Raw genomic sequence first — 26980 nt, forward strand, 5'->3', positions numbered from 1 at the left:
TTAGTAGAATGTCACAATTTAGATTCGTACTTTAAATTTATCTGGATGATGGGGTCGATTGCAAACAGACCTCTGATAATGGCACAATTGTGGTGTCACTATGAAAACGTGGTTAAAAGAATCGATGATCATTTCAGCAAAGTGAAGGTAAGAAATTATAATTTTACTTGTTTCGAACTGATGATCTGGAGTACAGTAAATTGTCCCTAATTGACGCTCAGATTGTAGACGAAAATGAACAATTTGGGAAATCGTTTTTATAGTTAACGATTATCAACAACTATAAAAACGGGTTGCAAGACTAATCGTATCTCCTCTTCCCAAATTGTTTTCTCAAATATTAACGATATGCAAAGTTTCTTAACTTTTATTTATATATATATATATATATATATATATATATATATATATATAAATATACACTTGCAGATATATATATCTGCAAGTGTATATTTAATTTCTTAAATAAATTGAAAAATGTTCGTCGGAATTATATCTTAGGTATCCTCTGTAATCACTGGACAAACACGTTTCTGTACTAACGGTGTAACATTCAACTATACAGGGTGTCCCAAAAATGTCTCGCAAGTTTAAACTCCAAATATAGTGTAAATAATCACACAGATGAACAAATATTTAACTGTTTGCAATATAAAAAATGTCGTTCCTTTCATGTAGTATCCATTTTCTATCAACACTATGTAAAAGATATTGGATTAATCATAGAGATATTAACTACGGCTTGTTTGTTGTAGAAAATTAATTTAGGCACTTCCATTCGCAAAATTTACGTAAGAAGTGATACGACACATCGGAAGAACTAATTTTAAAATTGACTGAAACAAGTTAACGAATGACTTCGGAGAAAAGAACCGACGTTTCTTCCGGGGGATTATACTTCTATGAGTTGGTGGGCGCACAATGCACGTCCGGTTCCCTCATTAGATCTCTATCGGTCTGCATAAATGTTTTCGTAATTAATCTCCTATCGTCAAATGTCATTTGCTGTTATATACAGCTTCCCAGTTTCAGTTTACGTTTCTTGAATGCAAGCAGTCCATAAATAATTTTTAGACACCTTGAAAAACGGGGGAACTTGATAAACATTAAATCGGATGACTTGATGCTTTTTTTGAAACGCTAGGGAAACTAGTTTATCAGGAGATGTCTACACATCTCTCATACAACGTTAATTAACTTTTTTATTTGAGGGTAGAACTTACGTGTGAGCAGACTGCGAATTTTATGCATTTATGAGAAAGATAAGTATTTCTAATGAGTAGACTGCGGATTTTATACATTTATGGCAAGATTGGGTAAATGCAATTCGACACAATAAAAAGATGAAAAGGATTTGAGAATGCCAATGTATGATTTTTAATCTATTAAAAGCACTAAATAAAGAATGAACTTGCTAGTTAGTTTCTATGTCTTTCAATTGATCCAGACAATTTTTATTTTGCATAAAAATCCGCAGTCTAATAATGAAGTACTTGTGGAACAATAAAAATATTAAAAACATTTAATAAAAAGTAATAAACATTACCTTCGATCTACTGAAATTATTGAGGAAAGAATGCAAGTTTTAGTTACTCCTATTTTTTTACAACAGATGCAAACAATTTGTATTTCGTATAAAGATCCACAGTCTACGTATGAGTGACACTAATTTTTGGCTGGTTTTAGAAATTCATTTTTATTGTAATATGTAGTCGAACGAGCTGGATTCTACTACGATTTTTAGAATGTAAAAGGGTTACGATACCATCCTCCATGATAAATTTTAATTCTCTAGTTTCAATTTTCTTAATTAAATTGCTTTCATTTCGTGGGAATTTTAAGAGTTGATTTTCGGCACTGAACGTGTTAACGCAGAGACAAGCACCGAAAGATGTCAAAATTACTCTACTTTTAACCTAATTACCATACTTTTAACCGTATCATTTAAACGATCATGACATTACCACCGCGTTTATTAAAATAAAAAAATATAAGAAAATAATATAAAAAATATATAATTGTAATAATAATAATAAAATAAAATAATATACAAAAATACATTTCCAAAAAAAATAAGAATTTTTTAAATATTCTTTAATATGGATTTTCTAATAATTCGTATTTTTACTCTTCTTATGACATGTTCAAGAAATGATAACTACACGGTGCGATTTTTATTAAAAGAAAGAAAGTAACAGATTTTATAATTTCTAAGGATGTCATAAGAAGAGTGAAAATAGAATTGTTAGGAAATCCATGTTAAAGAGAATATTTGAAAAATTAACATCTCATTTTTTGTGGCCCCGACAAAAATTGAGATTACACGTAATCGCGCGGGATTTCACGTAATATTCGAAAAGAGCAAGCCGACGTATGTACTTCCGTTGTTTGAAATTTGTCGGAAAGGAATTATGACCGTGTAGGCTGCTCTCATTGTCGCGTCATTACGCGCATTGTCACGTGTGAAAGATTTTCTGGAAGTTTCTTTGAATTCGAAGAATTATTGCTCGAGGTTTCACGCTCTACCGTGTGACGCAAAAAGTGTATCCCAACCATGATGTCACGTATTTCATGTGCAACTTGATAGCATGTAATTTCACGTGACGCGAATTGATGCGCGTCTACTTGTACCATCGTATTTACCATTCATTATACGCGACAAAAACTAGGGATTATTACGCAGCTATAGCAAAACAGTTTGCAGCTTCGGTTAATGAAATTTCAGGAAAAAGAGAAGGAATTTTACGATATAGGTCGTGTGAATTTCAGCTGAAACTATTCATTCATCAGCATTCACTGACCTAATTTGCTATGTTGTCGCAAAAGCTATATAATCTGCATTATACTGATTGTGATCATAAAATAATAAAATCACAATAATAAATATACGTCTGTATAACATGTTTCGTAACTTTTGTCCGCGCGTTATTAATGCGTTCTTCGTAATTATTTTGCTGAATGTTAAAAGCAATATTTTCGTTTCGTAGATCTTGTTCGATCATCATTTCGTGAAAGGAGATCAACAAATGTTACGCGCGACTGTGAATCAATACTTTCCCCCTGTTGCTGGATCTCTGTGTTTGTTAATGAAATTGCTTGAAAGAATTCGTTTCCCGGTCGAATTTGCAAAATTATGCGACCATCCTCTGATTACGGCGAAAATGGAAAGCGAGCTCAAAAACAAATACCAAGAACTCGAAGTAATTAACATTAAATCTGCAAATCTGTATTGTCTATACACGAGACGTAGTTTCGTAATCGAGACACCTAATTTCGTTTGTTAACGCTCAAAAATCCATAATATTGTTCTTTACAATGCAAATCAAAATAACTGGGAGAATATAATCGATTCAAAAATGCTAATGCGCCACCAAGATTTTCTCCTAAATTTCAGTCTTCGATGTTTTTTTTCTGCTTCTTTCTTTAATAACTTTTCAAGCTGACGATATAAATATTGCCCCTTATATTGTTTATTCAGTTTTACATTTATTGTATATTGTCTTGTAAGAGCCTATCAATTAAAAATTAAAACAAGCTATACAATTTAACATAACGGAACGGCATCAACGAGACCATGAAATTCAGTTGTAACGAATTTAATTGTCTGTGTTATATACGTAGTCCTTTATTATAGAAATGATCATAACTAGGTTCCTTAATATTAAAGCTATTCATAAAATAATCGATATAATATAAGAGTTATTTAGATATCTGAATAATGTAATTAATGTAATTAATTTATCGATTTCTGTAAGACGCTCATCGTCGAGAAGGAGCTAGAAATCTTCAACGCGTGGGCGGAAACAGTTCCGGAAATTCTTGAGACTCATTTGACGAAATCGTTGTTCAGAGTCGGGGACGACAAGCTTTTGGAAATGAATTTCGATGTCGAATTAACGAATTTACTGAGGGAGATTCGCTACATGATCATAATGAAGAGAACCGATCTTTCAGAAGAGGCGATCAATTTTTTCGATCGTTCAGAGTTCTACTTCAGGAGCACTTATGATCTCAACTTAATTGTAACTTGGTAAGTGGTGCGCTCCTATGCTAATTATTTTTAATGCAACAGCTCCTTTCGGATTATTTTACGCGCAACATTGTAGGATTTGTAATGTTCGAAGCATCGAGAACCCGAATCACTCGTTTAACTAACATTTTAAACAATGAAAACGCGTTACGCATTTTTGCAAATATGTGTAGATAACGCGAGTTGCAACTTTCGATTAGAACGATTTAGTTTTGAATCATTGTTGTAATAAGAATTTACGCTGTAAATCCTTGCCTCTGCAATTTTTTCCGACCTGACACATAACAGCGTAGGAATGAAATAATTCTAAACAAAAGTTAAAATGCGTATTTCTAATTCTGCAGCAAATAATATGCAATGTTATAAATAGTCGGTTACTTCGAGTACAATATTTTTGTATCTGAAAGGATTTTTTTACAAGCAAAATAATTAAATTATTCATTTTCCATTCAGTTTTTCATGAACACATCATAAGTAGTCATTTTAACTTTTACTTTTACTTTTGGTTGAAATCTGAGAGTTTAAACATCTGCAATATTAATTAGTGTACAAATACTGCATAACTACTGTAATAAGTATTCTGATTGATTCGTTAGTTCGTACGTAAATATGGTTAGGCTACAAATTGATCGTATATCAGGTACAATAGAATACGAAGTGAATCTGTTCCAGTAGAATTTCAATTAATAGAGGAAGACGTTGAAGAAATTGACAACTTAATTAATTTTGGTCAAGAGAATTATGATTGGAATTCTCCAGGTATGTGTAAGTACATATTAGTGACTTATAACCAATGATGCTATGTTTTAAATAGTTACTCGTACAAAGACAACATTCATTGTGTTTAAATCATTTTATAATCAAACCGCGGTACGTTACGCAAAATAAAAATTACCCACCTTAATTATTATAATTAACAGATTTCATAGGCGTATCAAAAATAAAATAACTGATTTAAAATGTTCCTGATTTTCTTACTGTTCAATAGTTCCTCTATTAATAGTAATAGTAATAATAGTAATAATAATACAGTAATAATAATAATATAGTAATAATAATATAATTTTAAAATTATTATTATTATTATTATTCTCTTTATTTAATTTGTCCTTCAATTATATTTGTTAGGCATGATTGTAAATTTCAGATATAAAAATCAATTTCCTTTCTTTCTCCATTATTTTTTTTTTTGGAGAAGTCTTATAATACGACATGTGGAAAAATGTACATAAATAATTTTGATAGTTCCTCGTAGTTTCTTCATTATCTCTATTTAATTTATCTCTCGAATATATTTGACAGGTACCATCATAATTTTCAGATATACAAACAATTGATTTCTTTCCTGTCCTATTTTTTTTTTAAAGTCTTCCAGAATTTGAGTACAACGAAATTGCATCTCTGAAAATCTAGTACGTTTTAGAGGTTAGGGAGTACGTGGACAATTTGCTGGCAATGGTGAAGCGACTGCACATTCGGCTGTTCCGAGCGCAGGAAAATTTGAAAAACATTATGGACAGACTATACTTGTGGGCGATGACGCCTGTACTTTATCGCAAAGACGCGAGGGACGAAAATTTATTGTTAATCGCGGACAAAGATGATAGATTCGAGGAAAGATACACAGAGATCGGAGACACTGCCGAAGAACTGAATCGAATTCTGGAGGAAAATTATAAATTATTTTTCAACTTGATGCCGGAATCATTTTATGAACAGGATGAGGCAAACGGCAGCGATTGTAAGCTATCATAGTATCATTGTTATGATATTTGTATTTTTCAGCTTAATTGTTTGTACAAATTTCGACATGTTTCAAAAGCACATATTTAAGGTGGACATCTTACGTATACTACGTCATGAAGTTCAGGCAATCCTTAAAAAAATTGTCTACAAAACAATTCTTACGAATTATTTTTATTTAATATGGGGTAACGGTATGACACATGACGACTTGTACAAACTTCGAGCTTAGCGCGAAGCCATCGCTACACTAATTACATGCATAACCCGCCGAAATTTGTTCGCTGCAATGGCTCCCCGATTGGTCCATGGTTTTCGTTAATAACTGGATAACAAAACGTTTACCAACATTATCGCTAAAGAAAAAGATATTTCGAATCACCCTAGAAATCATTCATTCCCGGGTTCTACGCTAATTCCGGGACACCCCGTATTTTTACCGGTAAAAGAAGCAACACGAGGTCTTGCATGACCAAATGAATTCACTTTTTCGTCACGAATACATGACAGTGCAATATTTCTAACAACATATAAACATTTTTGACGTGGATTAACCATTTTTATGTTGTTTTTTTATTGATAGAATGTTCTTCACAAATAATAAAAATTAAATTTGCTGCTGTACTATCCACTTCCAATTCATAATGAGTGTACACACCAAATTTTAACAAGTAAATAGACATTCAATTACTACTCATTTTTCTCCATTAGGTTTGCGAATTAAGAGTATTTTTACGAAAAAGGAGTTAAAAAACTCCTTTTAAAATTTTAATTCGACACTAATCTTATCAAATGAGTCGAAAATAATCTTACTCAATTATGAAGGAGAAACAACGCAATAAGATATTTTTTAAAAAAAGTTACACCGAGACGCAGAGTGTTGATACCTCGAATTTTATATCGAAATTTTAGATATTTTTCAAATTATTGATATATACAAAAAATATTCGACTTTTCCAATTGATTACATGAGTTGTCCACTTTATAACAAATTAAGGAATCTGTTCTTTAAATTTGTATCTTTTTCCATGGCAAAACAACAGTGCAAATGTTGGAGTCGTCAGAGGTTTTGGAAGAAACCGTGCCAGAATCGCCAAGGTAATGTGATCAGAACCTTCAAAAACATAATTTTTGTTAAATTGTTAATTGATATGCAACGATGTCTACCATTCGAACAATACCGCGCGTTATATTTGTATTAGGTCATTAAGCATGAAATGCACATTTTACTCTAGAATTTTACTATAAAATCCATGCATTCCATACTTAATGACCTAATACGATTATACGGGATGAACAAAGTAACTTCATCGATTTGTGAATTTTAACTTCCGTTTGATGGTACGAATAAATGTCAAAGTAATGAATTTTTGTGTTGAAAAAGTCAAATATTACGATTTGACTGCGGATCTTTATGCAAAATAGAAATTTTCAAAGCTGACACTGTAAGAAACAGAAATTAAATAAAAATAAATTTAACCTTTTAATAATTGAAAGTAGCATAATAAAATGATTAAATTCTTCTTAGATCTTCGCAATTTTCCACTTCAGCCACTGATTTTTGCCATAAAAGCATAAAATCCGCAGTCCAGTTATGATAAACAGAAACTTTTTTTAGTGATATTGAGATCACTGATGTTATGCAAGGTCACGTGTATGTCACTGTATTGTAGGTCATTGAATGGGTCTCGACCCTAACTAGCATGTCGTAATATACAGTTTGTGGTACGAACATAAGAAAAATTTTCTGTTTTTCATCGAATTTGCTTACCGAAACAGACCAATGTTTCCCTCTGGCATTTATCGTATTATCAAATACAAATAAAAGCAATCAAACTGTTTTGTTCACTCACTATATTTGTAATCGCAGGTCAACATGACATTACGATTACAATAAGATTTTTATTTTTTTGTAATTTTATTCGATGAACGTCCGGTCATTTAATTGATTTACTCAATTTTATACAACTTGATGCTTGATTATAAGTTTCATTTTTGTTATACCTAGAGTGATGTGCATAATTAGCGATGAATTATAATGAATTACATTATGAGATTATAAAAGTTACTCAAAGTAACTTTTACATTTTTATAGATATTTAAACAAAAACCAAGAAAAAACTATATTTTTATATTGGAATTATAGAAATAATAGATATAACTGAAACGATAGATCTACAGGATGTTTCAAAATTATGGTACTTTCGGAAAATGATGGGTTCCTGAGGTCATTTGAAGTAACTTTTTCCTCAGCGAAATTGCAATCCGCGGCTTTATTTACAAGTTATTAATGAAAAACAGTGACCAATGAGAAGCAAGATCGGCTGGCGCAAGGCGGCCGAGCCAACGAGCGGTCGCAGCTCAGTTCCGCTCATTAGCTCCGTCGCCTTGCGCCAGCCGAGCTCGCCATTTCATTGGTCAGTGCCTTCTGTTAATAACTCGTGAACTCGGAGAAAATTGTAAAGGAAAAAGTTACTTCGAATGACCTCAGGAACCGGAAGTACCATAATTTTGGCACACCCTGTACGTCAAGAATAATAGAAAATAGAAATATACAAATATGATATTTCGTTAAGTTTAAGACCACTAAGGCGATTAATGTTTATTGTACTGTATTTACAGAATACAGATTATTATTTGTTAATTATATAGTATTGAGCATGAGATCAAAGACGAATTACCAGGAGAGCAAGAGGAAGCGGTAGAGGAAGAGGAAGAAGTTGACGAAGAAACTCAAGCACTTCGACGTGAGAAATGGCAGCCCTATCTCACCTATGTTGACAACTTAATTTCGAAGGGTCTCATTCAGGCTGTTTCCACAAGGTTATTTATTTTGACACCCTAACTTGCGAGAATTCTGAACTCTTTGCGCTTTATTAGAAATAAAGTGGTTACTTCAAGATTTGTATTATAAAATAGAGAAACATTTTTTTATCTTTTCATACGATCAGGAACTTAAATAAAATAAAACTAGATGTATAATGTACGAATACATAGTTGACGTTACAATTATAATTACAATTTCAAGGTCTATAATGTAGCGTACAGGATTGAAATGTTTATTAATTATTTTATAGATATTAATAATTATGTGCCGGACCACACGCGTTATAATTGCTATTAACTTGCATATACTAAAGCTGTCGACGATGTTTTTGCAGTTATTTTTCTGAATTTACAGTTCGTACAACGTTCTTAAAACTGTATTAATCAAGTCAAGATACTAGGTGAAAGTAGCCTAAGGATACAATTTCCAATTCATAGTTAATTAAAACTACCAATAGCGCTTCAAACGCATCTCCTTTCTAAGATTAATGGTTAGATTGTATTTGATTTATGATTCATAGTCAGTGAAGTTCGTATGCTTTTTATTAGTTTAAATTGATTTTAGATCGGTTAGTCGTCATGGTTAGAATTCGTTGGACAATCCTTTTCACGTATTTCGAGCGAACAGCTTTATTATAATAAAAACATTTAATCTTGGTACCAGAACGTTCGCATAACTGAGTATTCTAATATGCAAGTACAAAGACGATGACCAAAAACAGCTTTGTTCTATGTAGTAGCTTTAACGGAACATAATTATATTATAACAATGAATATTATAATTGTGGAGACTATACTACGGAAAATATAATTTCCATTACAAATGTGAACACTGTACATAATTATATATTTATTATAATTATATTATATAATATTCTGTTTGTGATTGCATTTTCGGTATTTTCAGAGCCGAGTTTCTACAATCATAGACGAGTATATGTGGGCACTTTTTTAGAAGCAAATAATTTTTTTAAGATTGGACCAAACGATTTCGATTTTTTTGACACAATGAACGCTCCAAATTCTTTTAACCGAGCACATATCGAAAATTTAAAGAATAGATTTTTAAAATCATTTTTAGGGCAAATTAAAAAGTTGAAGATCGTGATTTTTTATTTTTTCACATTCGATCCAATTGCAATGTTCGCAAAAGTTTTTGTATGCATTGTCCAGCGAACTAAAAAAAAATATTTAAATCATTTGGTTCAGTTTTATAAAAGTTATTTCGTTTTAAAAGGTGTCCCCATATATTAATTTGTCCACAACCGTACTTCATCTGATACTTATTGCAGTAAACAAAACTGAATAAAACCGCGAAGATACAATTACATAAAATTATTTTTTTCTTTTGTTGCAGTATCTGTTACATATTAGATGAGACTGATCCTGAAGGCGACATGTATCCATTGTTCGAGATACAATTACATCTAGAGGTACATGTATAGTCCTCACACGGCAAGAAGGCACCTTTGTGTTTATATTTCTCGTTGATCTTCGTCACCGTTTTTGGCCAATAGCGACCGATAGCTGCGGCAGTGGGGTAGCTAGTAATAAGGGGAATGTAAACACAAAGGTGCCTATATTTTATGGATCTTCTATTATTAGTATTTCCAATTATAATGTGAACGTTTAAATATTTTAATTGAACATTTAATTCTTTTCTGAACGAATCTGAAAGAATCCTAGTATCAACTTCCGACCTCGAATTGAAATTGAAGATCCTGATGGATTCTACGCCTTTTTCGAGAGTCTGCTACTTGATATGATGAAAATGGGCATATTTATCCCTCGTATCAATCCTGAAATTGCAGAAGAACAAGAAAATTATGCGGTATGCTATTTTAACCCTTAACCGATGTAACAATTTTTATAAAAATGACTGATATACTAGGCTCGTTATAGACCTTAAATGCAAAATACAAGAAATATGTTAATCTAATTTTACACAAATGGTCCATTGATATTTTATTATTAGCTGGTATATAAAATAATAAAAACATGGAAAATTAAACTTTTATTATAAAATGGAATAGAAATGAGATGTTGAGATCACTCGTGACTCCATTGTTTTAGTTATAGACTAATTTTTAATCCTTATTAACTTCAGTATCAAGGGAACACAAAGGAATTGTTGTCAAATTTCACATTAAATCTACGAACCACTAAAATTAATTATTTTCAATTACATTATGAAAATATCTATTTAGACTTTTAGTAATTTTTACCATACTTCAATTTTATTTAGAAAAATTAATTTATAATATAAGTCAGAATAAATAGATTTCCGTAAGATTAGATATATTCATTAAGTAATTGTGTCATTTACTCGACTGTGCGACTTTCGTTGAAAATTTCATAGAAATTAGATTACATCTAAAAAGTTGTATTATAATTTTAGTTGTTTAACATTTTTAATTAATCATTGCCTTCGCAGACAGATGTGGCAGATGAATTTGGAATCGGTTTCATGTTAGAGGAAACTTGCAATAGAGTAAAAATGGCTTTAGCAGATCTTAAGGATCACGTTCAGGTAAAATAAATTGGTGCACAATTTTTGCAGAAAGAAAAGTAATTTATAATCTATTTTTTTTAATAAAAATGACGATCCAGAGACCACAAGTATTATAATCAACCGAGTGCAAAGTTGTTTCTATTGAATTATATACAATTAATATTATATTGTGAAAGTCTAGAATATTATTAAGATAATAAATCATGAGAATTACATGAACTAGATCAATTTTATTGGTCGTTTTATAATTTATTTTGTACATTAAGCACCTGAGCCAAAATTTACAATAACTAGACAGCGGATCTTTGTGCAAAATAAAAATTGTTTATTTCGATTACGATAAGTAGAAGGCAAATAAAAATATATTTCCTCTGTTAATAAATTTAGTAAGTTGCAAATAATATGACAGTGTTTTTAAAATCATCAACTGTTTTCATTATCGCATGTTCCATGTGCTAATTTTTCTCATAAGTAAATAAAATCCGCTGTCTAATAATAATTAAACCACCAGATCTCTGATACTTTAAGTACAAAATTGGTATTGGACATTGTTATCGAACGACGCTTAAAAATTAAAAAATGTTCTAACAATATAAAACGATTTGTTAATTATTTCCAGATATATGACGCGTTCTCTTGGCTGTGGTCGGACGACAGACAGGAGTATTTAGATTACTTCCTCCAGTACAGCCAGTTCGTATCAATCGAGGACAGAGAAATGATCGCAGAACGTTCGGATTACATTCCGGAATATCTGAAACCAAAAAAACCGGACTTGGCGGATTTCAAGCTCGAAATTGATTATTTCATGGATTTATATCAAAAATGCGATGAAATTCCGAACGAGTATATCGCTTGTCAGTGGTTGAGATTGGACGTGAAACCGTTCAAGCAAGCTCTCTTGAATACCGTTTGCAAGTGGGCCAACGTGTTGAAAGACTACTTGGTCAATCGCATCACTACCCAGTATGTTATTATTATAATTGTTATTCTGAATTTTTAGACTCGCAAATTATGCTTCATTTTGTCTTGTATCTGTAACAATTCCAATCGTAATCGAATGAAATGACAATATTAAATAATAAATAATATTCTAAATATATTTAAATAATATTTAATAATAATAATAATATCTAATAATATTTTATAATACTCAATAATATTTTTATATAATATAATATTTTATATATAATATACTATTTAATAATAATATCTAATAATATTTTTATATTAATAAGTATAATAATAGTAAAATGTCTAAAAGAAACTAAGAATGTGGATGGAATAATTTTAACTTACTAAAATTATGTAACAAAGAAAAAAAATTGCACTTGGCTCCTATGTCTTGCAATCGACGCAGACATTTCTTATTTCCCATAAAGATCCGCAGTTTAACAATGATATTTAGCCTTTTGTATTTCAGGATAGCATGAAACATTTTACACGAAAAATCTTATGTCACATGCTGACCTTTAGCCGCAAGTAACACCGATTTCACTCAAACTACTATCGGATCAAACGTCGTTGGCATTGTTTCTATACAGAATTGCGCAATGAAATAGGCGAGCAGGGATGTCTAATCACGAATAGTTATGCCGGCAACGTATCAAACTATGTTACGTATTTTGCAAACAATACGATTAGTTTGGTCACGATTCGCTGGAACTCTCTACGCGATCAACTTTTCAAAGTATCTGTACGGTCGTATTCAAATGGAGTAATACGAATTTCCGCATCGCGATTCCGGTGTAGAAAGTTTTCGAACGATATTATCATAATCGAGGATTAAATTTTGATCAAATGAACACGGAGTGATCATGTGTTCACAAAGAGATGAACAAATGACAACAGAGTTCTGAGAAATAATCCGTTGAAGAACACCATATAAATATTATTTGCTGTACCGTTCTTGCATTGCATAATACGAGGGCGATTTAAAAAGTTAGCGATCTATCCTATAAATAACAACAACAACGTTTCAAACATTTATTTATAGTTTGATGTTTGAAAATCTAAATTCGATTAATGAGTTGCACTCTCCAAGAGATCTTTTTATTGTATTTTCCAACAAAAGTGGTACGGCACATGAATGTTAAAAATTCGCTTTTCACATACAATAAGTGAAGTAATGTGATATTACTGAAACGCTAAACAATGAATTCAAGAGACTGTTGCGAGAAAAAACGTAAAAGCTAATATACAAGGTGTCCCAAAATTATGATACCTCCGGGAAATGAGAGATTCCTTAGGTCCTTTGAAATCACTTTTTCCTTAACAAAAAAAATGCAATCCGCGCCTTTATTTTCGAATTATTAACCAAAAACAGTTACCAATGAGAGACGAGATCAGTTGGCGCGAGGAAGCCGAGCCAATGAGCGCAACAAGCAACTTTAATCAGTTGCAATTAGTATGCTAATTCTTCTAAGGTCTCTATGTTCTTGTACTTTTTAAAAATTGATATACACATTTTCGTTATTAATGTTTAAAATTCGCCATCTAATAATTACTTTAGTAATCTCATCCGATTGTGTCAGATTGCAAGAATTGTCCGAGTTTCTGCATGCGGCAATGGAGAATTTCTCGCAATCGATTCAAGAAGATGATTACGAAGCACTTTTAGTGACTATCTCTTATTTGAAAGAAATCAGAGATCGGCAATTTGAGATAGAGGACATGTTTGATCCTATCAAGGTAACGCGATGATGATAAAATAACTGTCATACGATTAGATTGATATTTAGTTTCTGTTCAATTGCACTGGATTTAATGTCGTAATTAAAGAGGGTTTTTGCGAGGGAATCATAATTAATCTTATCCAAGTTCCATCAAAATAACAGGTTTCGGATATCCACCACACAAACATGTTTTGTATGAAACGATTCTAATGGTTTTTCATTGTATTGGAATAATTGTAAAATATGAGCATTTCTTCTCACATAACATTAGAATATTATCATATTAGAATATTGAATCAACAATCTTACAAAATGAATGTATGTTAGTTATGTAAGTAATGTCGATGTTAGTTATTATTTTGTCTCTAATTTGTTGATTCTTATTCTAGAAAACGATAGAACTGCTGGAACAATATCAAGTGGTTATAAGTCCGAAAATTTTCGAGTGGCTGACAGAGCTACCCCATTCCTGGGAGACGTTGAAGAAAGTATCTGCTCAAGTGAAACAGATTGTGCAGCCTTTGATGACCCGTCAAATTGAACTTCTGAAAAAGAGACTGAGTTACTACGATTTCAAGCAACAACGTTTCCTCGACGAATTTCACAAAAATCCTGTCTTCGAGTAAATTTACATTATCAATAACCATATAATACTAACAGTACTCCATTAAATAATACAAATACTATCCTAATCAATAATACGAACAGTATTCCATTAAATAATACTGACAATATTCTATGAAATAATTGTAACAGTATTCTATTAAATAATTCTAAAAGTAATCCTTTAAAGTAATACTAATAGTATTCCAATTCTATAGTATACCAATAATATTAAATAATAATACTTAATACTAATAGTATTAAATAATAATACTTAATACTAATAGTATTAAATAATAATATTTAGTACTAATAGTATTAAATAATAATATTTAGTACTAATAGTATTAAATAATAATATTTACACTACGGTTTGAATTTATATTTATTATTTAAATTATTCACACTTACTTAAAACCGTACGAAGATATCTCCAGAAAAAAAAGAATTAATCATCTAACAAAATATTTTAATTGTTGCTAGTCCCGAGTGTGCCGACCCTTACGAGAAATTGAACAAAATTCGCGAAGGAGTCGTGACATTCTTGGGTGAAGAGAAGAATCTGAAAGATCAGACGGTAATATTTGAACAAGAAATGCCCGAATTTAAGGTGAACAAGCAAGTACAGAAGGAAATGCAACTTTTGAAGACTTTATGGGACTACGTGCATGTAATTAGTACTAGCTTAAACGAATGGAAAAAAACTACGTGGAAAAAACTGGATATCGAGTGGATGGATCAAGAGTGCAAGAAGCTTCTCAGGGAATTAAGACGTGAGAATATTTTCAATTTATTTCATATATTAATATATTAATGCTGGTAATTTTATACATCAAGTTACTTAGGTATTTGAAAAATACCAACTGTTATAATTGTAATCCTCGCGCGACAAGAAAGCACCTTTGTGTTTACATTCCTTCGTGTTTACAAAAATTGGAAATTGATAAGCAAACGATTACTTCAAACAGTTAGGTATTGTATCTCAAAGTTGGAACATCGATGAATCATTTCCTATACTCATTTTTACATTAAAATGCTATAAGAGAAGCTAATGTATTCATGATTATTATTTCGTTTACTATGTTCGAATGACTTACTTATGGTGTTGTAGATTTGGTGCCATAAAGTGCAAATATACACTAGTACGTATTAAATGTAAAGTGTAACTCGTAATTAACTTATAACAATATTTTCATATTATATCCTAATTTCATTATTGTATAATACAATACATATTGTATACATATTGTATAATACATTTTTCTACAGAATTGGACAAAGATGTGCGCGGATGGAAACTATACACAGATATCGAAGCTCAAGTGCGGAACATGATGGCCTCGCTAAGAGCAGTGTCGGAATTACAAAACCCAGCTATCAGAGACAGGCATTGGAGAGAATTAATGGCTGAAACAAAGGTAATTAATTGCATAATTAATCGAAGTTTTATCATGTCGGTGAAAATGCCAGAATTTGTGATTATTCCGACTCAACTAATCAAGAACCTGGCTCACTGACTTCAAAAATTCTCATTCTGTCTTTAGTATATTTAAATACAAATATTATACCATACTCTTACTAAACCGGCCACAAAGATTTGTGCATACACTGTATACAACATTGCCGTGTTCTTGGGAAGATGATCTAAAACACTTGCAATTTATTTTAATATTAGGAAAGATTACTTTGTTCGAAGATCCACCAAAGTGAAACCACTATTAATTAATTATTTTGTCTCTCCAATCAATAATTTACTATTTTTCAACTTTGACGTTAACACTATTTTCACCAGAGGGCCAAAGCAAACCTTCTGACATATTTTAATTTAATGCTATTTTTATCAAATGGATGAAAAGACACTTTTAAAAATATTAACTTGATATTATAGTTATCAATGGGGTCAGAAAACATAATTTCAAGCATTTTAATTTATCACTATTTTAACCAAAAGTGTCCAGAGACATTTCTAAACATTTTAATTTGCTACTGTGTCTACCAAAGAAAAGAAAAAACACCTTTTAAAAAAAGTGATTATTATTTTATATATTAAATTTTTTATATATAAATACATATATTATTTTTTATATTTATTATAATTATATTAATTATACATTAATATATAATATAATATATAATATGTATAATAATAACAGTATTAACAGTGTTAGAATTAATATATACCATAATATAACATAATATACATTATATTAATTATTTTCTAAAAATCTCTATTTCACAAATTTACTTGCCAACGTTTCCTGTAAATTGTTATAAAATTAATTTCACAAAAATACGTACCGAAAAGATCGATAAAAATAGTGTCAAAAATCTCAGACTGTTACTCAGACTTTTATGGAGTCTCGTGCGTAGCATAATTAATAATTATACGTATCCGAGTTCACAGATTAAGTAATTGTAACATTTTTAAATCAGTGCGCGCGTTGAACTTCGTTCTATCTTAAATCTCCGCCTCATTTTAGTTAAGTGGAATAAGTCGGTGAAAAACCTTGGCTTTAATTGCCCCTCGAACGTAGAAAACAGGAATTGCTTCGCCAATGTTGGTAGGCAACCGCGCAATCCGTATCAGTGTGTTTGTTTGCGCATCAAATTTTCACAAGCGCGGATAAGACGGGTAACGTATGTAGAACAACGTGGAACGAATGAGTAACCTAGTGTTTAGAAGAATAATGAGAAAGGTACGCGCGAGATAAACACGCGAGGATTTCTGCAGCCTGCAATAAAAGCCTATTAAACAGAATCAAGCGAATAATAACTACGTAGAAAATTTCATGGCAATTTGCTGCAACGTAATTCAGCGCTGTTGATTGGACTGTACATGATTTTAGCACTTAATTAACATTATCAATCCAACCGGTAGCGCAAACTGCGATTACTTCGTGATCAATTTTCATAAGTTTGTATTTTGTTATTGAACAAATGAGCCGCTTATTATGAAAGCGGACTAAGTTCATTTTCCAAAAATATCGAGCTAGTTATTTTAATATTTACGTTTCTACGTTATATATAATTTCATATCAGCAAAGCTTCTAGAACGTAATAAATTGGGTTGTTACAATTTAAAATAGTATATAAATCAAAAGCATTTTTGATAACGTCAGTGTATTATTTTTAATCTACTGAGATGATTAAGAAAAAGGTCGAAGTTGCTACGTAGTTTCTATTTCTTGCAATTGAGGGAGATAATTTTTACTTTACATATAAAAATATGCAATTTCCTAATATTTTGAAATTTATTAAAACGCGAATGCCTGAAATATTTGGATTTTAAAACAAATGGACTCTTAGGCCACTTTCAAAATAAACGGCTCAATTCTCCCTGCGCAGTCACAAACTTCTGTCGGGGAGCATGAAGCTGCAGGAAACCCACGTGGAAACCGATTGTTGGTTACTTTTAGTTATTTGTGAAGACGCAGACTGAAATTACGCTTTACTGCCTAATTAATGAAAGTATTCCGTAATTTGCATGCATTAGTCCGCGATTGTTTCCATCGACAATGCAAATAGTCTTTCTGGGAAATAATTAGTGTGATTAATGAAGGCAATAATTTTCTAACAAAGCGTAATTACATGAGGCGAGGCACGGTGTTGTACCTGTAAGTACAACATGAGAGCAAAACGGCAATCAGGCGAGTGGAAATTAGAATTATCTCCTCGAAGATAGAAACGAGAACCATGATGTAACAGTGAAAGAAGTGTTAATGAATGTATAACAGGAACTTTTACTGACAACTCTACGAATATTGGCAGACGCATACAGTACGCCACAAAAGTATGAACAAACACGTTTACATGAACACATGGACAAATATTATTTATTAGTTCGTAAGTCGAAATTTTGTTTCTGTCGTATTTACAATTAAAAGAAACTAAAACTATTCTCAAATATTTACAGCGAATTATATTCTTCTAATGTTGTTATTTGTGTACAGTATATGTGCAAATAATAAGTGAGCACAACTTTACAGACTTTTATTTAAGATAAAGGAACGCTAAAAGGTATGAAATTATAATTTTGGTACGTGTTCCTAAGCGTTTATTTGTCTGTTGTGGAATTTAGATAACACATCATAAAATGCAAAATCACGATTTTTTAAATATTAATATTATATAATCAAAGACTCTATATAATATTAAAAATTAATATAATATTATAAATAAATATAATATAATATTTAAAAATACTATTTATTACTGTATTTTATTATACATTTCTACACATCCCTTATCTTTTTAAAATCATTAGATTTTTTCATGTCCATTAAAAGTCTAGAAAGTCACATACTATTTTACCAAATTCACGAAACTATTCAACTCATCCAGAAACATACTGGATTTTCTCGATGGTCATTTATTAGCAATTAAATATTCAAGTACACTAGTTACTAACTAAAATTTTTAATATAAATTAAACATCATAAGTCACTCGTTTCCTTTTCTTCTTTAGTGAACTATACCTTACAATTCGCTTTCACACTCCCTGTTAATACGTGGTGTAAATAATTTCGAAATCGTGGACCATACAAAATAAGTTGGAAATTATTTGCTCCGTTATTCTTACGTAGATTACAATAATATGAATAAATAATTTACTGTTCGTAATGTTTAATGTCTCTCGAAAATTATTGTTTCCATACGATGAAAAAGAAAACAAACAAAAAATACGAACCGGAAACAGTACTTTTTGAAAACTTTCAACTAATATTTTTGAAACTACAAACATTACACATCTTACATTATGTGAAAAAATATGGGATTACAATTTGTAGAACGCAATCTGATCATCGAACGGCTTTGAAAATTATAAATGTCGTATGCGCATTGTCGTAATCTACGTAACAACAGTTAGAAAAACCTTCGTCAATCTGATTTATGGTGTCGTAATTATTCGCAATGTAAAATATTTAGAGCACACCCTATATGATTTATGATATTAAAGACTCTTTCGGAGAATAATTTGAATCGAATGAATTAATTTAATATTTTTTATCATCACGTTTACCCATAGTTTGTATCTGTAATGTTTATAAAAGTGTTCCTATTGTTTCCGTAATATTATCTCATGCCCTCTTTATACTTACCCACAATTGTGGCATAGTCTTGAACCATCATCAAACTCTGCATATGCAATGTTTTTAAGCAAGAACGTACGTATCTCGTTGCATTTAAATCGAGGAATTGCATAGAATACGTAAGGACTTTCAACTGTATAGTATGTTAATCATTGCTGTGTACTTGCTGTTTTACATTTCGACTCATTATCGCGCTAAAAATTAACTTCCGACACGCCTTTGCTTTATCTTCTAAATTACATCCTAGACGGGTTCCTAAATCTCTTGTGTAAAGTTTTACGTAACAACATACAATCGTATCAAAAGTAGAATGTTCGAAGAAAAATAGACATCCGAAGTAATAAATTTTTTTTAACTCGTTAGCATGTTGTTCGAACCTAATTTAGGTCTTATTACATAAATGTGTGCGCTTAGGAAATACTTGCATCATGTATTCCAAAAATCACCTAAGTGTGTATGTTTAAGAATTATTTCATTCACACACACACACACACACACACACACACACACACACACACACACACACACATACATGCCAAAAATCGCATGAATGTGTATATTTAAGAAACGTTTGATTTCGATATCAATTGTATCTTTTACTTGCACATTTCCTTTTCGTAAATATCATACTATTTTGAAAGTAGCTAAAACAAAGTTTATCATAAGAAGTTCTATTAGTAGCAACTAACGAGAAATGATTCGCTGAAAAAATGTTTCCGGTAAAATATCATTACATTCTATCAAACTTTATAGAATTCAGATTTTTATCACACTTCAAAAAATACTGCGACGATATTTATTCATTATTAAATATAAATTATTTGCTCTCCAAGTGCATGGCACGTTCGAAATCGTAAAACAATTAAAAGGATAACAAATTTTTTCATGCAAAGTACTATTTTTTAAACAGTCGATTAAGATTCATATTGTACACGTGCACTTTTTATATTAATTGAATTTCATTCAGAGGTTCGTAATAATCTACACAATTTGGATTTCGTTTTCTCGAAAACAAGTTTTTTCAAAAAACTACTTTATTTATAACACGAACCCGTACGGACAATTATCTTAGATTTAGTTGTACCAAAATTCATGGACACGTTTTATGCACAATTAGAACAACAATTTAAAACATTTATAAATAGAAGACATCTAAAATTCAAAACGTAACGAGGCAACTTTCCAAAAACTTGCTGCAGCATTTAATGAAAGACTGTCAATGAATAAAACGTTTGCGGCAAGAATGAGAATTAAATAAAGTATCGGCGAAAAAAAGGAAACATCGAAAATAATTTGTTGCCGAGGTTATTTAAGTGGGATTAATAAATATTTTACGCCAGGTTGTGTTCAGTATGTCGGACAGCACCACGCTGGAAGACTTACTGAAGCTGGAATTGCATAAGTACGAGGAGGAGGTGAAGAACATTGTGGCCAAATCGGTGAAAGAAATGGCAATGGAAAAGGTTCTGAAAGAACTTCACGACACCTGGAGCACCCTTGAATTTGGCAAAGATTTACACGATCGCACGAAATTGCATGTTCTTAGGATTGATGAGGAAACTGTAGAGACTCTTGAAGATAATCAGGTGACACATGCTTCCCGTTCCTGAATCAGAAAAGGGGAACTATAACATATTTCGAGTAGATAGAATTCTATAAGGTTGTAACTTATAATATAAATTCGGTAACGTACGAGATTCAGCTATGCAAGATAGATACAGTTGCTCACGAAAGTGTTCGAGTATCTTTTAACGCGTTCCGTGGCGAGCTATTTTCACTTGACTCTTCATACTGGTCATTAGATATTTTACCAAAACTTGCTATATTATATGTAATTATTAATTGTCGTATATGTAAGAATGAAACAAACTTATTATGACCAATTCTTGTGGTGGAAATTAATTTTTTAGTTCTAAATTTGTTAAAAATTATTTGTTTAGCTCATTGTCTAAACATGTAAGCATGTACTAAAGATGATCAATATTTTGCAATCGAACAAAAAGGCTCAAATTCCTTTATGAAACGTAAACAGAACTAGTTTACTTTGTTCGAAGATATTTTCAAGAATTGCAGTCAATTGGAACGAGGAAAACAAATAAAAAAATCATTCATTTTGTAGATCTGATTGACTTATATGCATACTGAAAATTTCATGATCCGCTGTACATACGAAAGCGAGTTGTCGCATATTTTGCACACAGCCTTATAAATAAACATCTTTCGATTATAATTCCAGTTCATGCCAGGTTCTGTTGTTATTTTTATTTTCTCGTTACTTCAGTTATTTATCTGTCCACATATCTATCTATTTATTATACATTTAATTTGTTTCAAGAATGAAATGTGTGATGAGACTGTTTCGAACGAATTTGAATAGGTACAACTTCAAAATATGTTGGGATCGAAATTTGTGGGATACTTTCTCGACGAGATTCTGGACTGGCAAAGAAAGTTAAGTAACGCGGACGCCATAATCAATGCCTGGTTCGAAGTTCAGAGAGCGTGGATGCATCTCGAAAGTATTTTTATTGGCTCGGAGGATATTAGAAGTCAGCTCCCGGAAGAGTCGAAGCGGTTTGAAAAGATCGACAGAGATTTCAAAGTATGTGCTATTTTTGATTTCACTATAAATAACAGTAGTACTTAATAGTACTTCTAATATATAAATATATAATAATAGTACTTCTATCATCGTTTTGAACATTTATTTGAAACAAACCTTAATCAAAATTTACGATTTTAAAGAAAACGAGTTCAAATGCTCCGAACTGTTAATACATCATCACAATATCTCATTAAAATATAAAAGCTGGTATGAGAAAATGTCGAACCTCGTGCAATTTATAAATGAGGTATTTTGTCAATTTTGAATAAGATATGTTACACGTATCACCAAATTAATGTATTTGTACTTCGTATCCTTTATAATTTCATTATAGATAACAACGATAAAGAACTATAGTTTAAAACATAAGATATAAAATAGTCGAATATTATTGATTGCATACACTTACCGACAAAAGTTAAGAAACCTTATTTTTGTATTTTTTATTCTTTTTATTTCTTTCGAATTTAAACACATTTTTTTACTTTTAATATTCTTTTTATTTGTCGTATGCAATAAACGAAACAATATTGCAATATAAATAATGTGTTATATGCTTCACTATGACATGTACTTTAAATTTAATGAGACGTATATTTATTAAAGTATCAAATCTTACTCAAACATTGACGATTGTTATTGTTAATAACAATACTGATATACGATAGCAATGAAATATTTAAAATACATAGCTCTAGCATTGTACATTATTGTATAGATCAAAATACGTGATGGTATCCAAGATGGTACGAAACCTTCAATAAAGTTGTTTCGATCAAACAATTTTTCTTACATATCGTTACAAAAAATATCGTAGAAAGAAATATATCTCTACTATGGGTGTTTCGTGTTTTCTGGTATAAATGCAAACAAACATATCTGTTACTAATAAACTCGAACCATGAACATAAACGTGCCAATTGTCGACTTTAAGGAGCTGTTAAGAGAAATGATGAGCAATTTGAATATAGTGAAGGCGACCAATCGTCCAAAACTTTTGGAGAAACTGGAAGAATTACAGATTCAATTGAATGTTTGTGAGAAAGCTCTGGCAGATTACTTGGAAACGAAAAGATTAATTTATCCCAGGTTCTATTTCATTTCTTCGGCCGATCTATTAGACATTTTGAGCAATGGTTAGAAAGCATTATCTCTTTATTGTTCGTTCTATCGACTTCTGTGACGATGTCTTTTTCTTGGTGATTTCTCCATCTTAAGCGATTTTACGAAGAAATTCGTTGCAATTGTTTCGCTTTTTAAGAAAAAGAAATGGTTACAAATGTTTTGCCCAAGAATAAAGATTTCACGATTGAGGAATTCGTCGTGTTTCTAGGTAACAGTCCCGAACTAGTGTGTAGGCACTTGTCAAAATTATACGATTCTATCGCAAATTTGCTGTGGAAAATGGACGGTGGCAAACCAACGAAAACAGCTATAGTAATGGTTGCTAAAGACGGCGAACATATGCCGATTCATGGACCTTGTGATTGCAGCGGAAAGGTATTTCTGTTAAATATTAATTTTACGGATCGAAGAGAAATCGTTGTCCGAAAAGATTATCAAAAATCTTTGCGCAGAAGCAGCGTTGCATGTATAGAAAATTAATCTGAAGTCACCATAAAATAATATTTATTTCAAGCAAAACCTGTTAAGGTCATTTCAAGACCATAGTTAATCAGACCAAAAATATGTAGTGCCATTTAAAAAAGTATCGGTCACTTTGAAATGACCTTCGAAAGGACATTAATCAAAAAATATGTTGATAACATAGTATCGTTCTTTTGAACGGTTTGCTTTCACTTTTGTAATTTTTGTCCTGCGTGCCAACGGAGACATTCAAGTGTTTCGTTTTTTTTTACTCACCCGATATAAAAAGCATACACAAGCTTTCGTCAAAATAATACAAGTTCTCCATTTAAAAAAAAATAAATGTAACCGGTAGTCATACTAAGTCGAAAGGCAAGAATCGTAATAAAATGAAATAAAACCAAATAATAAAAATACAGAATCCTCTTCGTAACTATCGAATAGATCTCTACCATAACTGACAAAACCTTATCCCCGCTGAACGCTCAAACACGATACAATTATGATCATAATTACTTGTGTAACGAGCAATTAAAATTTCGAACTTCAACTTATTACGCAAGTAACTATAATTGTAATCATGTCGCGTTTGGTGTTATTTTAAGCAAGAAAACAAGACGAATACGATGGAAAAAGTTTCATCGAGGACAAATTAAAAATTAGGAATATTGATCTCTACGCTCGAAACACTGCAAAAAAAGTAGTACCTCTGCCATAAGTTTCACTCAACTAATCCGAAATTAAGGCAGTTATGGAGAGAACACTGTAACACAAACTTCCAAATAATTTGTTTCCGAAAAATAATTAAACGTTCCAGGTGGAACACTGGTTAAACAACGTGACAGATGCTATGAAAAGAACCGTTCGTCATCACATGTCGCAAGCAGTTGGTAACTACGATGAAAAGCCGAGAGAACAATGGATATTTGACCACTTGGCCCAACCAGCGCTCACTGGAAGCCAGATATGGTGGACAACCGAAGTGAACATAGCCTTCATGAGACTCGAGGAGGGTTTTGAGAATGCGTTCAAAGATTATCAGCGGAAGCAAATCAACCAGCTCAATGCCCTGATTACAATACTCTGCGGAGATTTAAATCCGAGCGACAGAATGAAAATAATGACTATCTGCACCATCGACGTGCACGCTAGGGACGTCGTCGGGAAAATGATCACGATGAAGGCGGAAAATTCCTCCAGCTTCCAATGGCAATCACAGCTCAGGCATAGGTGAGAAGTTTAGAAGGTTTATAATAGGTTTAAAAGTTTCCTCGCTTCATCGAGTTTAACATTAAACGTACCGTGCGTACCGATCAAACTGATCCGATTTCAACTTTCTCATTTCAAAATTGTTCATATTATAAGGATTCTTTCATAGCAAATGATCGAATGAATTTCTTAACTTGAGCATACGTTAAAGTAAAAATGAACGAACATCTAAATAAATTCAGTCTCGTCGTTCTTACAAAACAGCACAAGTTTTTCGGTTTTCGTACTCGGTAAGTTTACTGTTAATAAACTTAAGATACATAGTCAAAAAATTAAGATTAAATTAAATTAAGATTGAAATTTTCTGCGGAGAAAAAGACAAATTCTAAGAAAGGCTATTAATCTTTATGTTCATGGATCTACGAGCACGAATGAATGAAAAACACGAAAGTATAAAATTTACGCTACTGCAAGGAGGAAACGTACAGAAATTCGCGAAATTTATTGCGATGATCGTTATTACCGTGATTGTAATAATCGATTACGCGTCAATTTTGAATTCTTTCAGAATTCGTGCTATCTCAAGTAACAATATTGTTTCCGGTATTTAAAATTTAGCAAATGTATAAACTTTTGTTGCCAACTGTACGCTCGCCCGTACAGATATGTATTGGGTGGTCACGATAATTAATGTGACCACTGTAACGTGAGATACGGTACGTTACGTGCCTCGGCTTCCCGCGTTTCCTGATGTTAAAGCATATTGTGTGGAACGTAACAACCAGAACGACGTTGTAAATTTAATCTGTATTTATTTGTTATCATTCAATTACCTGCTTAAATTACACGTTACGAATTGCTGACACTTATAAAATCCAGTTAATAGCTCCGCGGATGCCTCCACTTATAGTACTCTTCGGTCAAATAACTTACAGATGGGACGATAAGGCGCACGACTGTTTCGCTGATATATGCGATGCAACGTTTCGATACAGCCACGAATATTTGGGAAACGTTCCCCGATTGGTAATAACGCCGCTGACGGACAGATGTTACATTACCTTGACGCAGTCGTTGCATCTTATAATGGGCGGGGCACCGGCTGGACCTGCGGGAACAGGAAAAACAGAAACCACCAAAGATTTGGGACGAGCACTCGGCCAAATGGTGTACGTGTTCAATTGTTCCGAGCAAATGGATTACAAGGTAAACTTGGCGAAGTTATAGAATTCTGAAAGAAACGTTGAAAACAGTATTCGCGCATTGATTTAGGAGTGTTTCAATCGGGGACCAAGGAAACAGTTATTTGAGAACAAAACCCAGCAACAAGAACAAATTCATTATTCAAGTTTGAGTTATCAATCCCACGGAATGTAAATGAATTGTTCGAAAAGAATTGTTTGATTAAAGGATTTCAATTTTTTATTACAAATTACAGCTGCAAATGAGAATCACAATTAATCCCTTGCTCTACGATTTCTTTCATAGCTACGTCGATTAGCACTCCTTTGTTCTCGACACTTTGACTAGCACGACAATAGCCTCGACAATTTCATAAAATTAAAGAGTGCTTGTGATTAAGTACATAAAATTAAAATAAAATTGAGAAATTAAGTCGAATAACATCAATTATTTTGTTCACCTTACATTTTGCGGATCCTAATAAAATTAGGGGGATACAGTAGCGGACATATATTTAACATCACTTGAAGAACGGTATGACCTTTTTAAAAACTGGACCAAATGACTTCAATTTTTTTTTAGATGATAGAGGGACCAGTCTACTAGACAATGACTCTAATAATTTCTTTTTTAAATTTGCGATTAAAACTTAAAATTTTGCGATTTAAATCTCGCGTTTGCTGTCGCGAAGGCGTGGCGTCAACTATATTCGTTCTCCCCGATTGGGACCGTATTTTCAAATATCGAATAACTCGTTAACAAAGTCGCGGAGAACATTTCTGTTCAGGAAAAAATAACTCGAAATCACCTCAGGAATCGCCCCTTTCACGGGCTTACATTTTTGGGGAACACTTCTATATTTTCGATAATAGTGATTCCCAAACCTCACTCAATGACTTCGTTTATTACGCCTTTGCA

At 31.9% G+C, this 26980-nt stretch overlaps 2 protein-coding genes across 2 annotated transcripts in view; both read left to right on the forward strand.

Moving 5' to 3' along the window:
• The first annotated feature begins 23 nt into the window (after positions 1–23).
• On the forward strand, positions 24–4835 carry LOC143260432 (dynein axonemal heavy chain 11-like). Its single transcript, XM_076525723.1, has 3 exons — positions 24–147; positions 3756–4030; positions 4706–4835. Coding segments are annotated over exons 1-3 (378 nt in total). The 5' UTR covers positions 24–45; the 3' UTR covers positions 4707–4835.
• A 546-nt stretch (positions 4836–5381) lies between these two features.
• LOC117219107 (dynein beta chain, ciliary) overlaps positions 5382–26980 on the forward strand; it is a 60084-nt gene continuing 38485 nt past the window's right edge. The window contains exons 1-17 of the mRNA XM_033468002.2: positions 5382–5771; positions 6817–6871; positions 8426–8596; positions 9957–10032; positions 10278–10430; positions 11034–11129; positions 11731–12077; positions 13646–13802; positions 14176–14408; positions 14873–15162; positions 15659–15807; positions 20820–21065; positions 21857–22081; positions 23019–23220; positions 23418–23584; positions 24489–24901; positions 25816–26086. Of these exons, the coding sequence (XP_033323893.2) occupies positions 5486–5771; positions 6817–6871; positions 8426–8596; positions 9957–10032; positions 10278–10430; positions 11034–11129; positions 11731–12077; positions 13646–13802; positions 14176–14408; positions 14873–15162; positions 15659–15807; positions 20820–21065; positions 21857–22081; positions 23019–23220; positions 23418–23584; positions 24489–24901; positions 25816–26086 (3537 nt within the window). The 5' untranslated portion in view covers positions 5382–5485. The remainder of the gene's footprint in view (positions 5772–6816; positions 6872–8425; positions 8597–9956; positions 10033–10277; positions 10431–11033; positions 11130–11730; positions 12078–13645; positions 13803–14175; positions 14409–14872; positions 15163–15658; positions 15808–20819; positions 21066–21856; positions 22082–23018; positions 23221–23417; positions 23585–24488; positions 24902–25815; positions 26087–26980) is intronic.

Source organism: Megalopta genalis, chromosome 12 (genome assembly GCF_051020955.1).
Source record: "Megalopta genalis isolate 19385.01 chromosome 12, iyMegGena1_principal, whole genome shotgun sequence".
Lineage (NCBI taxonomy): Eukaryota > Metazoa > Arthropoda > Insecta > Hymenoptera > Halictidae > Megalopta > Megalopta genalis.

Coding starts and splice junctions, on each gene's coding strand:
- LOC143260432 (XM_076525723.1), top strand. CDS start 46: ATGATGGGGTCGATTGCAAACAGACCTCTGATAATGGCACAATTGTGG. Junction 148..3,755: donor ATCATTTCAGCAAAGTGAAG/GTAAGAAATTAT, acceptor GATTTCTGTAAG/ACGCTCATCGTCGAGAAGGA.